This window comes from Camelina sativa, chromosome 10, assembly GCF_000633955.1.
Source record: "Camelina sativa cultivar DH55 chromosome 10, Cs, whole genome shotgun sequence".
NCBI classification, from domain to species: domain Eukaryota; kingdom Viridiplantae; phylum Streptophyta; class Magnoliopsida; order Brassicales; family Brassicaceae; genus Camelina; species Camelina sativa.
The window spans coordinates 9,872,225-9,888,025 of record NC_025694.1 but is presented as its reverse complement, the minus strand read 5'-3'; the positions used below and the strand labels follow the sequence as shown (position 1 = coordinate 9,888,025).

The following is a 15,801-nucleotide window of genomic DNA, read 5'->3' as shown; positions in this document are numbered from 1 at the left end:
TTAAAAAAAAAAAAAAAAAAAATGTTAATAAGAATCGTTTGTTAATTTTACTTTGTATTAGTTCTTACTCTATCTATCATTTTTTATGAAGAATTAATATGTATCATATTATTGGCACGTAGGTTTAACGACCTAACGGTCAACGTTCAAATACTTCCAAAAATATATAAACTTTGGTTGGTTGTTACTTGTTACGGTATATAGCGATGCTTAGCATGATATATGATGCTAATATTATTACCATCTAAAGTCAAACTATATAACGTAACATTGGTAAAATGATAATATACGGTGAGGTCACCAAAAAATTACTACAAACAACAAAATATGCTATATTTAAAATTATAATCTACTTGTATTCTTTTTAAGTTGATACTAATTTAATAACTGTGGTTGATCATTGCGATAATGTTTCTGATAGTCATTAAGAACATACATATAACTGTACAGAACATATCGATAAATTTAAACATTAAACTAGAGCAAAAAACACATCACATTATTTAATTGGAGGCCCAGCTGTGAAGTCGCGAGATCGATTCGGATGGCCCACTGTTGACCCTCTAGAGTTGTCAATTAAATATAATATCAAGTGGTCCTTAAAAATTTTGGGTAATTGCTCGACGCCACTGTGTTAAAAAAAGTAATATATCACTTAAAAAATGTGGCAATTAGAACTAGATTTTTTTTATCGAACTCAGAAAATTTTGGAATTTAATTATAAATAAAAGATGATATCTAGAGCCTTGTTTCATTCAAGCAAGTTCATTCGCTGAAAAAATAATGAAGTTATTTATGATCGTGATTCGTGAGGGTGAGTATGTGATAAACAGCCTTAACACGTTAGTTGATAACTTGATATAGCTTTTTGGGTCGGATGTTCTGACAAAAAAAAAATTAAAAGGAAAAAAATTAAAAGCATTTGTGGTAATTTGTGATTAAAAACAAATTAGTTGTAATTTGTAAAACTTGATACCTAATTGGTAAAACTTAAAGGCAAGTGAATCTAACGATCCTTCTTATTTATTTAACTCGTTAAGTTAATTAATATTTTAGATTATGTATAGATTTATATTAACTCACAAACTAATATATAGTATTAGCAGATGATTTATAAAGATTATATGAGTGTGAGTTAATAAATATAAATTTATATAATAAATTTACTCAGCTAAGTTAGTTCATAAGATGCACAAACTCCTGAATCCTGATAGATTGAGTTTAGGTGAGCGGATTTGTTCATTTTGACACCCTTGATTATCTCAAGCGATGTATAATTTACACCTAATAGAGTTATCGACAACAAATAAAAATTACACATATATAGTGTTTGTTACGTAGATACGTCATACTATACGTATGATATAAAGTTCACAAAAAGGAATACGTATGGATTAGGATAAAGCGAGAGAAAAGAACCCACAAGAAAACACTAAAAAAGTCATAAAGTAATAATACTGAGTATGATATGTGGACTAATCAGTAAAGTGCCTTCCTAGGCTTAGTTAAATCATCACTTTCTTGAATTATCCACGTTTTCTTTCAAACTTGAATAATAAACAAAGCGGGGAGGACAAAGAAAAAGAAGCGTCGGTAATCCCTTAGGCGCGTTTCGTTTTGGCTGCGAATGGATGGCAAGCGCACTCAAGACTCTTTTTATGACCGGCCAGAAGTTTTTTGGATAAGAACTCAAATTAATATTTGAAGGCTGTCTATTAAAATTCTAATATCATTAGTACAGTTTAAATGTCTATGTTAGCCACAAGTTGCAGAATAGGAAAAATGAAGATGGTGTTGTTGCTTTTTTTTTTGGTCAAACATGCGATCTTTCATTTCTAATTAGGGTTCATTACAGATAAAGCCCCTTTTGCAAGAGCATCAGCTCGTTGGTTAAGGTTTCTAAGCACGAAATTGAAAGAAACAGAGAGAAATTGAGAGGATAGTGATAGGATATCATGTAGAATCCCATGGAGTTCCTTAGATTGGATCTCCCGGTTGAGAACTTTGACAAGATTTAACGAGTCTAAAGCAAAGATAGTGTTGGTGAAACCCGATTCAATCGCAACTCTCACTGTTGTCAGAGTTGCTAGAGCTTCGGCCATCAACGGTGAGGACACCTGCGAAGAAGACGATGCTCCTTCCAAAATTGGGTTATCGTTTTGGTCCCTGAAAGCCCAGCCGAACCCTGCGTTTCCGTTTAAACTCCAAGCTCCATCTGAGTAAGCCTGGGTGGCCATTCGGCGGTTTGGATTCTGGTGGGCAATTCAGGGTTTGATAGGTTCTTTCACCACTCTGTATTGTGCCTCTTGCCATTCTCGCCCTCGTAAAATGGCCATGGTTAACACATCGGATATTGAGGTGTGTTCTCTATTGAAGAGCAAGCGGTTTTGCGTTGTCCATAGGGACCATAAGATCCATGGTGCCAACGGTCCAAAAACAACTCTTGTGGGAGGAAGACATAGCATCTTGTTAACTAAGGTTAAACCAGCTTTTGTCGAGAATATTTCCTCTGGCACAAAGGGGTTGGATAGAGGGGCTAGATTCCACAGGCGAACCGCAAACGGGCATTGGAAGAACAGGTGCAGCGTTGATTCCTCTGCTCCACAGTGAGGACAATCCGGGTTCAGGTTGATGTGTTTCTGCACAAGTTTAGTAACCACAGGTAAAGCCTCTTGTGCGAGTTTCCACAGAACATCTTAAGTTTGGGAGAAGTTTTAAGTCCCCAGATTGTTGAGGTCCAATTGAAGTCAGTAGCAAGGGGTGGAATCAAGGGCAGATCACCTCTTTCTCTAAATTGTAGGGTCTCATAGTAGCCAGATTTAGCTGTGTAGACGCCTGATGTTGTTGGTAACCAGGCCCATTTATCGGTTGCTCCTGTTTTGCTTGGTCTGATTTTCAGGATGTCCTCCTCATATGCTGGTAGCAATTCTATGATTAAGGGCATATTCCATTCACCAGATGTTGGCAATAGTAGATCCGCAACATTTAGTTTACTTGAGGCTTCAGTAGGTGGTCCTACAGGACATAGCGGAGAAGATAATGAGATCCAGAGGTTGTACCAGATCGGTGTAGTTTCACCATTGCCTATTAGACGACCCAGTTTCCGTTTTAACAGGTCTTTCCCCAGGCAGATCCCTCTCCATCCGTGGGATGCAGAGGCTGATACAGAGCAGTCTAATAATGAGGTACCTTTACAATACTTTCCCATCAGCATCCTGGACAGTAGACACTCCTGGTTTGTAAGTATCCGCCAACTGAGTTTAGCGAGTAGGGAGTCATTAAAAGTCTTGATGTCTCTCAACCCTAGCCCACCTTGTTTGAAGGATCTAGTCATTCTTCTCCATGAAATCCAACACATCTTCTTCTTGCCCGTGTTAGAGTCCCACCAAAATGTAGTAAGGTCTTATTGAATCCTTTTACATAGGGCGTTCGGTAACTTGAAGCACGTTATGGTATAGGTAGGCATTGATGCAAGAACTGATTTGAGGAGGGTCAGTTTACCTGCTGACGAAAGGAATCTTGAGGACCAGCTAATTGCTCTTTGCTGGATACGGTCCACAATTTGAGTGAAAAGGTCTTTCTTCTTGTGTCCAAATAGCTCAGGGAGACCCAGGTATTTTCCCTGACCACCTTCTTTTGTAATACCTAGTTCTCTCTTGACTCTTGCTTTAGTTTTTGCAGTTGTGTTATTTGCAAAGGTGATAGATGATTTATCAATATTAATCTTCTGACCTGATGCTGCCTCATATTTTTGTAGGATCGATTTTAGCTTGGAGCAACTCTTGTGATCCGTTCTGCAGAAGAACATCGTATCGTCAGCAAAGAGTAAGTGATTGACTCGTGGGCTCTCTTTTGCCACTCTGATGCCAGGGAGGCTGCCTTGATCTTGTGCCTTATTGCATAACCCTGAGAGAACTTCACTGCATAGAATGAAGATATAGGGAGAGAGAGGGTCTACCTGTCTAATACCTCTTGTTGGTACCACAGAGCCTAATGCTTGGCCATTGATCAGATAGGAGTAAGATACTGAGGTAATGCATTGCATGATCCATTGGGTCAAATGTTTATGAAAACCCATTCTGTTAAGTACTGCTTCAATGAAGTCCCATTCTAACATGTCATATGCTTTGCTCATATCAGTCTTTACTGCCATGGATACTCTCACTTTTGCATTTGATGTTTTCAGGTATTGCAGAGTTTCATGGGTGATCAGCACATTGTCCGATATTGCTCTATTAGGGACAAAAGCCGACTGGTTTTCTGAGATACAGGTATGTAGGATCGGTTGTAATCTCTTTGTCAAGATTTTTGAGATAATCTTGTAATACACGGAGCATAAAGCTATTGGCCTGTAATCCGAAACCTTTTGTGGACTTGGTATTTTGGGTATGAGTCTAACATGTGTGTGGTTTATGTGTTTAGGTAGTATACCGGAGACAAAGAAAGCTTGGATTTCTGAAACTATTTCTGTTCCCACTGATCTCCAGTTTGATTGGAAGAAACTGGCTGAGAATCCATGAGGACCTGGTGTTTTGTCCGGGTGAATGGCAAAGCATGCATTTTAAATTTCCTCTGTGGTTGGCATTCTGGTTAGTGTTTCATTGTCTTGGGTGGATATGCAAGGTTTGAGAGCTTCTAATACAACATTCTTCCTATCTCCTGTCTGAGAAGTAAAAATTTGCTGGAAATAGTCAGTGATAGCTTTTACTATTTCCTTCTCCTCGAATACTGGTGCTCCCATTGCTGATTCTATTACAGAGATATTATTAATTGCTCTTCTTCCTTTTGTAGCAGTGTGGAAGTACCCTGTATTTTTATCTCCCAGAGTCAACCAGAGTTGTCTGCTCTGTTGTTGCCAGAAAGCTTCCTCCTGTTTATAAGCAGGTAAGAGTTTTTTGTTGATGAGAGAAATTTCCTCTTGGTTATATGAACTAGCATTCATGCTTTCTTCCAGTTTCTCTCGCAATTCATTGATTTCTTTTTGACTGTTTTCATGTTGTTCTTTGCTCCAGGTGATTATTGCATGGCGGCACACACTAATACGTTCGTTGACTGTACTCGCAGGTAATGATGCCCATGTGTCAAGAATCAAGTTTCGCACTTCCTCATTATCCTTTAATCTCCTATCATATCTGAATAAACTCTTTCTTCGCTTTTTGATAGGTTCAAAGGAGGTAACTAGAGGGCAATGATCAGATCCTTCAAACCTCAGGTATTCACTGCGACTCGAGGGGAATTCTACTATCCATTCACTGTTGGACATAGCTCTATCCAGTCGACAGCAGACCAAATGGGTATGTCTTTTCCCTCTACAAGATAGAAAACACCCCGTATGTTTTAAATCATAGAGGTCACATATTGACATAAATGACCTTAGCGCAGTAAAGGAGCCTTCAGTTCTTGGTAGACCACCTACCTTTTCCGTGTCATTAATGATATCATTAAAGTCCCCAGTGAGAAACCACGAACCACTTCTACAAGTAGCAATATCCTGGATCTGGTTCCAAATAAGAGAGCGTTTGGAAAGGTCCGGTTCTCCATACACAAAGGTAGAGTGGAAAGTTTTACCCTTAGTTGTGATCTTTGTATTAATAAAGTTTTTGCTTGACTGAAGGATTTCTATTTCAACATTTGGTTTCCAAAACAGGGCAAGTCCACCAGCAGAGGTTGCAGAAGAGGGAACTAAGAAGGACGAGGAGTAGTTCATCTAGTCCAGGTGTTAGAGCACAAATTCTGATGAGTTGTGTGTCTCCATGAGGAATAGTATATTCGGGGAAATATTTCTCTTGATCTCCCTAAGTCGCTAGCCTGTTATGGGATTCCTCAACTCACAACAGTTCCAGCTCAGAACTCTTAAGGAGGAGGAGTTGGCGGATTCGGAAAATCTACCATTTTCATTTTACTAGCCGGAATCAAGGTAATTTGGGGATTTGTTGTCTTTGAGGTTTTTGCTTTTCCAGTTCTTGAAGTTCCAGCCTCATTGTGAGAGTCTCTTTTTTTTGGATCTTTAACTTTATTAGGTCCTCCCATGCCATCAGATTTCCCAGTATTTGTTTTCACTGCTTTCTTTGGGGACCCTGAAGTAAAAGTTCGTTTTTGCGACTTAACTCCCCTCAGAGTTGTGTTGGGTTTTGTTGTTCCTTTTGCTAACGGTGGTCTCCCTCGACCTCTCTTTTGGTTTTCCCCTTCTTTTGCGAGTTGACTAGATCGTATTTCATTTGGGATCTCCTTTGGAGAAGGACTACCCTGTACTGGTGAGGGTATCAGTTGTAGAGATCCAGGATCTGGGCTTTCAGATGCTGCAAGGATGCTATCAGCCGTGTTAGCCATCAGGTTTCTACTCTCCCCTTGTATAACTCGCATTTTCCTAGCAGCACTTTCAGTTTGGTCCACACAGGACGTGTACTGGACTGTAACTTCCGTGAGGTCGTTCAGTATTTGCTCTCTTGATATTGCTTGTCTTGGTGGGGGTGTGTTCGGTTCTGGGCTAGTAACTGATCTTTCCAGAGGCGGACGTCGAGGTCTAGAGGAGAAGGATGCCTCATGACTAGTTCGCACAGAGGAGGTAGGTTTTTCATGCCACTCCAGATTTTGGCTTCTAGGATAGTTATCATATCCTCATTGAGACCATCCTTGTCTTTTATCTCGTTGGTAGGATCTGGTGTGCCGGTCGTGAGTTCTTACAGGGGATCTGCGATGGGAGATGTGTGGGTGGTTGTTGGACCTAGTCTCCACTTGTGGTTATACTCCTGATCAGGTAAACTTCTTGGTTCATTTACTCCCAGAGCTTCTCTTGGTGTTGTAAAGTTGTCCTCAGGCGTGTAATAGTTCCTTGACGCAGGTTTTGAGGCTGTTGGTTCAGATTGAGATGTGGATTTGTGCTTCGTTTCAGGTGTTGTGGCCAGTCCCGGACAATCTTTTTTATCATGAGTAAGTCGGTTGCAGTGTAAACAGTGGTTCCTGAGGTTCTTGTACTCCAGGTACACCATTGCCTCATTTCCATTAGCAAATTCCACCACAGTTTCTTTTGTTAGTGGTTGCAAGCCGTTGATGAGGACTTTAACTTTGACAGATGTTGAGGTAATCTCCAGATCTAAGAATTCTCCAAGTTCCTCTGCCATCGTTTGTAACATAGCTGGTTGCCAGTAATGTTTTGGGAGTCCTTGCAGTTCTATCCAGAAAGGTATCATAGGCAGGAAAGATTCAGATATAACAGGTTCCCATTTCTGTAGAATTATCATCCATTGGTCAAAGAAATATGGTATGTTATCAAGAACTTTTTGCATATCTTCCTCATATTCGAAGGTAAATTGGAAGCAGCCTTTGCCAAGGTCAGCTCCTGTTGCTGTTCCTCGTAGATTCCAACGGTTAGAAAGGAAGGGGAAAAGTGACCATAGACGTTGAGCAGCCGGGTTAGTGAGTCTCCCCATTAACGTGAGGGCATTGGCAACTATGAGATCTGAAGTGTCAAGATCTGGGGCTCGGATACGCTTCCGTGGTGGTGGGGCAAAGCCCTGGTCTATTCCTTTTCCTTTTAGGCGGTAAGGTATGTTTCTGCTCATTTTCAGGGGTTTCTGGTTTGTTTAGCCGTAAAAGAGTGATTAAGGATTTACTTCTCAGGATTAGCAGGTCTCACCAATGTTTAGAATAGAAGCAATCGGTTTCAAAAGCAAGGTTTCAAGGTTTCCAAAGGTTACAAGGGTTAGATAAAGAAAGCAAAGGAGCTAGAGATTACCAATTTTGATGATGTGAGTCGAAAGAATCCAAGTATCGGCCAATATTAGGAGGTTCGCCAGGGATATCTACTGGAGGTTGCAGCCGTTACACAAGAATTCAAATTCTTCATGCTTTTAACTAGTGGGTAATAGCTTGTAGTTAGTACTTTTTGGTGGTTGAGATCTGGTTAATAGATAGTATCATATTTCTACTAACTCTCTCGAGGATTGGGCCTGGGAGAGAAAAACGGCTGATAACAATAGAATAAGTTTGGTGGTGTAGTAGATGGTGTTGTTGTTATATAGTTAAAAGTACGAGTTGAAAAAATGCATATATGCAGTTCAAATGTACAAAAATATTGATTACAATATAATTTTCAATAAATATTGATGACAATACAATTCAAAAGGAAAAACAAGTGAAAATAAATTCAACTTTGTGTCTCAGCATTTGGAGCAGATCCGGAACATGTTGATATTTTCCACGCACGATCTTATTTCTTTTACCTTCTCTTAGTGTAGTTGAACTTGAAACACACATTTTTTGGGGATAAATGTTAGTACTATGTTAGCAAAGCAACATTTACGGCAATATGATATCTGTAAACGCATTGACAAAGAAAAAAATATATGATCTGTAAAACGCTTTTGAGTTATCCATTACTATTTTAGTAGATTATTTACACTTCTTTACTATATATATACGCTTGGTCGGTGCACCCTATATATCTTTATCCAAAAGCCGATGAGTTTTTCGATTTTTTTTTTGTTTTTTTTGTTAAAAGTTTTAAAAGCCAATGTTACTTTTCTTAAAGATATCAAAATCGGAAAAAGAAAATGCAACTTATTTTTATATTTATAGTGACACACCCATTTTGTATATAATTGCATGCATTTACTGTGTTTGTCAAAGATACGCAAAAGAGTAAACTGTTTACAACTTTTAGTGTACGTTGTTTTGGATTCTGGTTTGTATAGAATAAATTATTATGGTGTGAAGTTTGGCATCCCTGTTTTAGAAATCGTTAGGTGCTAGTCGGGTAGTTGGGGTGGGCCTAGTGCCTAGCGAGAAAATCGGAGATTAAACGGGAATTAATCGAGGACTAGTTTTAGAGTTATTTTATTAAATTAATAGTAAATTAAAAATATATAGTACTAAATATATGTATAATTATGTTTATGTGAAAAAAATATCAAATAAAATATAAATCTATAATATTGTCTTTAAAACTACGGTAAACACATAAAAACGTAATTTTAAGAAAAAAAATGATGATTTTAATTAAAAGTTTGTACATTAGTTATTGTAAAACATCATAAACTCTTAATTTAAATGTTTAAATAACAAAAATATATATATTTGATTTATATTTGACTCCAAAAATAATCGGTATATTCCAAATTAAGCGGGAATTAATCGGATTAAACGGTATAATCGGATAATCGATGTTAGGCGGGAATTAGTCATTACTCGAGGCGAAAATGGTGAGTCTAGCGATTTTATGGGGTGTAATCGGTGTTAGGCGGAGATTTTTAAAATAGGACTTGACACTGATATCACTAGTAATCTTAGTGAAATAAATAATATTTTATATAAAGAATTAATCTCAGTGAAATAAATAAATAACTATGTAGGTGTAAGTAAAGCTGTAGTCCGTTGCAATCAAGTTATTACAGTGCGGTATAGATGAGAAAGGAAAGTAAAAGTCGTCGTGTTTCTTTATCTTGGGCCCCAAGCTTCTCCTTGCTTCCATAATAAGTTCTCTTATTTTACTACCGCCTTTAAAATAATACATGACGTACTAATTAACGCAAACGCAACATAATGTTTTTTATATAACTGGTTCTTATCCAACGAAGCAGAAATCGTTGATTAGTTTTCTGATTAATACTTTAATAGTAATTGATAATAATAATTAAGAAATAATTAAAATAAAAAAATATAGTATAAATAAAACAGTACAACATAGAAGAAAGTGAAAAACATGAGAAACAAAGGACGGTGTCCAGACAAGCAAATATTCAAACCTTTGAATATGAAACAACATCATGTTCTCCAAGACAGCCCCAACTTAATTTATTCTAATAATACCAAATTCATTAATCCCCATTATCGTATCTTGTCCACCATATATATATATATATATATATATATATATACATATATACACATTACCCATATCGTATTTTTCCTAGGTTTTTGTATTTAAAATTCTACATCTGTTACAAATATATGACATATACATTATGATACTGGAAAATAAAACTAGAGTACGATCTTAAAAGTATAATTCTATTTGGATTAGTAAACCATCCACTTTCCAACTATTATTGCTACTCAAAATATTATATTTTTTAACCCAAAATTTTACTCATTTAGACGTTGCAAAAGAATGTGGTTAATATACAAGCAGATAAAATAAATATACAAATGATGATTACTCACTTAATGAATATAATTAGTGGTGAGTAATTAGCAATGTCAACGGGCGGCAAACAATATTTGTTTTTTATATATATATATATTTATCATCAACATGGTATACTAAAAATCAAAATGTAAACAAATTGCACTCGAATGTATATATGCATATATGCATATCGGTGGACGTCTATATAAATGTAAGAATTGTGTCTCTCATCACAACACGTATTTTGATAACCTTCACTTCCCATAATTTTCTCAAAATCTCACTCTTCTTCTAGATTCTTCTTCTTCTTCTTCTGCTTCATTGATCTCTCTAAGTAATTCTCATGGATCCACCACTCAACGAAATATACAACACCCTTTTGTATAATCAGATCACAAACACAGAACAAAATGTTCCCGATATACCCATGAGCTTCTCTGTCACGGCCGTCGTCGAAGAGGTGGAGCTTCCGGTGATTGACGTCAGCCGTCTCATCAATGGAGCCGAAAAGGATAGAGAGAAATGTAAGGAAGAAATTGCGAGAGCTTCAAGGGAGTGGGGATTTTTTCAAGTGATAAACCATGGAATGTCAATGGACGTGTTAGAGAAGATGAGACAAGAGCAAGTTAGGGTTTTTAGAGAGCCATTTGGCAAGAAAAGTAAGTCGGAGAAATTCTCCGCCGGGAGTTACCGGTGGGGAACGCCGTCAGCCACTTGTCTCCGGCAGCTTTCTTGGTCAGAAGCATTTCATGTTCCCATGACAGATATTTCAGACAACAAGGACCTCACTATTCTCAGGTACACAAATATTGTTATCAGTTTAAAATTTTACTTGGAATTAATTTAATTATTATTTATAATTTAATATGTAAACTATTGAAAAGATATGTGCAGATTAATTGCAGAATAATCCCAATAACAAGATGGAAATTAAAATGCAACTTAACCTTTTTGTTTTAAGTTCTATTTCAGTTAGATTATACTAACCTACTGTTTCGATGATTGATGATGAATTATATTGATAATCTTAATTAATGTCAAGTGTTTTGACTATAAGTAACACGATTTGCAGACATTAAATAGTCAAAGATTAGGAACATGGGAGACACACACAATTTTTAATTTAGAATTTGGTAGTTTTGAAGCATATAATAGAGTTTTGTCATCTATATTTAATTAATAGTTTTGGATATTTATTATGAATTAAAAAATTCAAAAAGTAATAATAAAAATTACAGGGAAATAAAGTTGTTGGCCATTGGGTCAAAGCTTTTATTCTCCATCTCTCATGCGTTTCTATGTTTTCCAAATTTTATACTATTTCTGAATAAGTCTAAATTTCTAGATAGCAAGTTGGCATGCGCAATACAATGAATAAAATATTATGTATTAAGACTTCCAAGAAAAAGTATTATGTATTTGAATTATATATAAATTAATCTTAACATAAATTCTTTTTGCTAAAGAATGATATAATGTTAGTTATTTTAACTAAACTCTTAGCTAGCTCTAATGTTAATATTAATACTTTGGTTCGTATTAGTACGATTTCGCCAACTTCAAATTCTTTAACATGCTAGAGAACGGAATTTTAAGATTATTCGGCTGGGGGTGATTTTATTAAGACACTAAAACCGTTTTATTTTTATTGCTATATTCAAAAATATATATTTTATTTTTATTGCTATAACTCACATCACATGTCTCACAAACTTTCTGCCATTTTATTTCTTTACATATGAACTTCACCCCGTTTCCTTCTTCACCCGTCTCTGTTTGTGTCATGTAACATGCACCTGAACGTACATCCTTTACACAAGATTTTTGAACGATAGCTAACAAATTATAGTTGTGGATTCTACTATTTTCTACCATTAAATCACATAATCATATGGCATCTTTAAAAATACTATATAACTTACATAATTCTAATGATTTTTTATAAGAATGACTTTTCTACCTATTATACATTTCACCTTTATGGATCATGTCATAACTTTTTTACCTTTGGTATCACAGCTCAATAATGGAGAAATTTGCTTCGGAATCGGAGGCTCTAGCATATCTATTGGCAGAGGTTCTTGCAGAAAAATCAGGACAAAAATCAGATTACTTCAAAGAAAACTGTGTGAGAAATACATGTTATCTAAGGATGAACCGTTATCCACCTTGTCCGAAACCATCGGAGGTGTACGGGTTAATGCCACACACGGACAGTGATTTCCTCACAATCTTGTATCAAGATCAAGTCGGTGGACTCCAACTCATCAAAGACGATAGATGGATCGCCGTTAAACCGAACCCTAGAGCCCTCATCATCAATATTGGTGACTTATTTCAGGTAACTAAGTCTAAACTAAGAGTTACCCTGAGCTTACAACTTAGTTTTCTTTCAAAATCTCTAATTGTATATATGTTTTTATTAGGCATGGAGCAATGGCATGTACAAAAGTGTGGAACACCGTGTGATGACGAATCCGACGGTGGAGAGATTCTCAACAGCGTATTTTCTATGTCCATCATACGACTCCGTTATAGAGTGTTCAAGTGATTACCCTACTTACAGAAACTTCAGCTTCAGAGAATTCAGACAACAAGTTCAAGAAGATGTTAAGAAGCTTGGTTTTAAAGTTGGTCTCCCTAGGTTCCTTAATCCTCTCTATTAATATATAGCCAAATTTTATTTTAGCTTCTATGATTTGTTAGTATTTTTTTTTTTTAAATAATTTTTATTTCTTAAAACAATATTTTGTTCCTACCTGATTGTCAAATCGATATGAAAACCGATTCTTTAAACTTAAACCGGAGCTTAATTCGGTTGAGTAAGTTTTTTATGCGATAAAACTGAAACATGAATATTATGAAATCGAAGTTGTATCATACATTAGACAGTACTACTCAATCCGATTAAGAAAAATATATACCAAATCTATATAATCTAAAAGATTAAACCGAGAATTTGTTAAAAGTTGGTTTAACCAATTCGAGCTTGCGCAAAAAAACACTTAAAGAAATAATATAGAGAAAATAAAATAGAATCCTACGAAAATATATATATATATATATGTATATATCACCAAATTTCCAATAAATTTTAGAAGATATTATTAAGCGAAGGAAGGGTCACGATAATTTGTTAGAAAAAATAAGGAAAAAAATAAAAATAAAAATAAAATAAAGAAATGGCTCTTCTCTCGGCGATGAAGTTGCAGGGACGTCCACCACCGATCATCTCGTCCAGTCTCAACTCAAATTCCAAACCTGCAGGTTCGGATTCGGTTTCCTTAAACACCTCCGAACCTGGCTCGGAACGGAAGCCTCGAAAATTCAGCTCCCAGCTGAATCGCTGGAACAGAGCACGAACCTTAAGGTCCGGAGCGAAGCTGGACCGTACGATTAATGATAATTCAAACAGCACGACCGGTCCTATGCGTCCGATCGAAAGTTCGAATCGGTCTGATGTTTCGACACAAGTGGACAGTGACGTGTCATCATCATTATCAAGTAACGGAGATAACGAGACGGATATGACGGCGGCGAAGTCGATTTACATAGTCTCTGACGGAACTGGATGGACGGCGGAACACGCCGTTAACGCTGCTTTGGGCCAATTCGATTACTGCTTGGTCGACCGTGGCTGTCCCGTTAACACACATCTCTTCTCAGGGGTATTCTTGACAATTCATCTTTCCCTTGTCTCAAAATTTCAATTTTCAGCTAAACCGAACCGAAATCCAACCGGTTAAGATTTTTTTAGTTCGCTCAATTTTAAAAAACCGAACTTTAAACCGATCGAATTAAATGGTACGATCTATTAATTCTAGCTGAAGATGTTGGTATTTTAATGTTACTTACTTAATTAATTCGGTTTTCTTCTTAACCGAACCTCAATCGATTCGGTTATCTATAAACCGAAATTAAATCTATTTGTAATTTTTATTTTGAAGATTTCTCATTAATGGAGATCATAAAGCAAGCAGCAAGTGAAGGAGCAATGGTAATCTACACTTTAGCTGATCCATCAATGGCAGAAGCAGCAATGAGAGCTTGCAAGCTATGGTGTATCCCATCACTAGAAATCCTCGGACCAATCACAGACTCAATCTCATCTCACTTAGGCACTAACCCTTCCGGTATCTCACGTAGCGTGGCACACTCATCTCTCAACGAAGACTACTTCAAAAGAATCGAAGCAATCGAATTCACTATCAAACACGATGACGGTGCCTTGCCTGAGAATCTTGAGAAAGCAGACATTGTTCTTGTAGGTGTCTCTAGGACAGAGAAGACACCACTCTCGACTTACTTAGCTCAAAAGGGTTACAAAGTGTCTAATGTACCGATCGTTAACGGTGTGGAACTTCCCAAGACTCTGTTTGAGATCGACCCGAGAATGGTTTTTGGTCTGATGATTAATCCGGTCGTGTTGCAAGGGATAAGAGAGGCTAGAGCTAAGAGTCTTGGACTTGGTTCGAGTTATAAGACTAAGTATTCTGAGTTGAGTTCTGTTAAAGAAGAGCTTGAGCTTGCCAAGAGAATTTTTGCAGAGAATCCTACATGGCTAGTGATTGGTAAGACGATTATTATATATGATGAAAAGTTTAATAACGTTTTGATAAAATGTTTTTGAATTTTTATGAGTTGTTTTGTTTTGCAGAAGTGACAGAGAGTGCGATTGAGGAAACTGCGGCAGTGATTTTGAGGCTTTACGACGAGAGACAAAGCAATCGAGCAATGCCTCGCATCTCTAAAAGCTACTAATTATTTATCGGAAGAGGATTTAAATTAATGTGGATGATGAATATATAGAGCAACTATAAATTGATCAAAACTCTTTTGTTAAGCCCAATATAATCAGCACCTTTTTAGTTTTTACATGACCATATTATTGGGTCAAAGCTAAAATCCATACAAATATTGAATTTATATGGTAGCCCAAGTTGGAGAGAATTGAGTGATTTTTTTTCCCCGCGTATAAAGTATCAAAAAGCATGCCTACGGGCTACGGCCCTCACTGGCCGCTACATGACATGTGACGCACTGGATTATATGAATGTTAGAGATTAATATTAGTGATATGAATACTAGAAGCAATTGCAACAGCTTAGTTTGAGCAGTCTGCTGGTTAGTAAATAATTTGTAGCTAGGTGTGGTTTGAGCAATGATACGATTATAGACTTCATAGTTAAAACTTAAAGAGACAACAACAAAGCGACTAAATCGTACTATATATAAATAAAAATTCTTCTAAAACAACTCTGATTTTTGTACCACCTATATTGTGATCAACAGCTGCAAGTCTTCAATGATCTCTATCCCCCAAATGCATACCACAATTCATACTCTAGAATCTACGCCACATGCTTTTATGGGAGTTTTGGACTTGTTTGGCAATATTTCAACATCAAACTTTTTTAAAAACCATGTGTCAGCTTTGGTTGATATAGCAGCAAAATTCAAAACGAGTTATATAATTGGCATGGCACGTAATATTGTGCAATTTAGCCGATGATAGTGTGGTGATGTACTTTATGATACAAACACTTGTGAAACCTAAATATGGTATAATAGCTTAGGTGAATAGCATGTGGTTACATTTATTCCCCCACGCTAGTGTAGGTTCTCTAATTACTAAGATGGTCCATATGACCATATGTAACCCAAGTTTGATTTTT

General features: G+C 36.6%; 2 protein-coding genes across 2 annotated transcripts; both read left to right on the top strand.

Moving 5' to 3' along the window:
• LOC104718211 (gibberellin 2-beta-dioxygenase 8-like) lies at nucleotides 10,285–12,964 on the top strand. The gene is made up of 3 exons (XM_010435908.1): nucleotides 10,285–10,924; nucleotides 12,146–12,467; nucleotides 12,553–12,964. The coding sequence occupies exons 1-3, from the start codon at nucleotides 10,470–10,472 to the stop codon at nucleotides 12,790–12,792; spliced, it is 1,017 nt and encodes a 338-aa protein (XP_010434210.1). The 5' UTR covers nucleotides 10,285–10,469; the 3' UTR covers nucleotides 12,793–12,964.
• LOC104718210 (pyruvate, phosphate dikinase regulatory protein 1, chloroplastic-like) lies at nucleotides 13,255–14,998 on the top strand. The gene is made up of 3 exons (XM_010435907.2): nucleotides 13,255–13,795; nucleotides 14,068–14,697; nucleotides 14,784–14,998. Exons 1-3 carry the CDS (start codon nucleotides 13,309–13,311, stop codon nucleotides 14,885–14,887), a joined length of 1,221 nt encoding a protein of 406 aa, XP_010434209.1. The 5' UTR covers nucleotides 13,255–13,308; the 3' UTR covers nucleotides 14,888–14,998.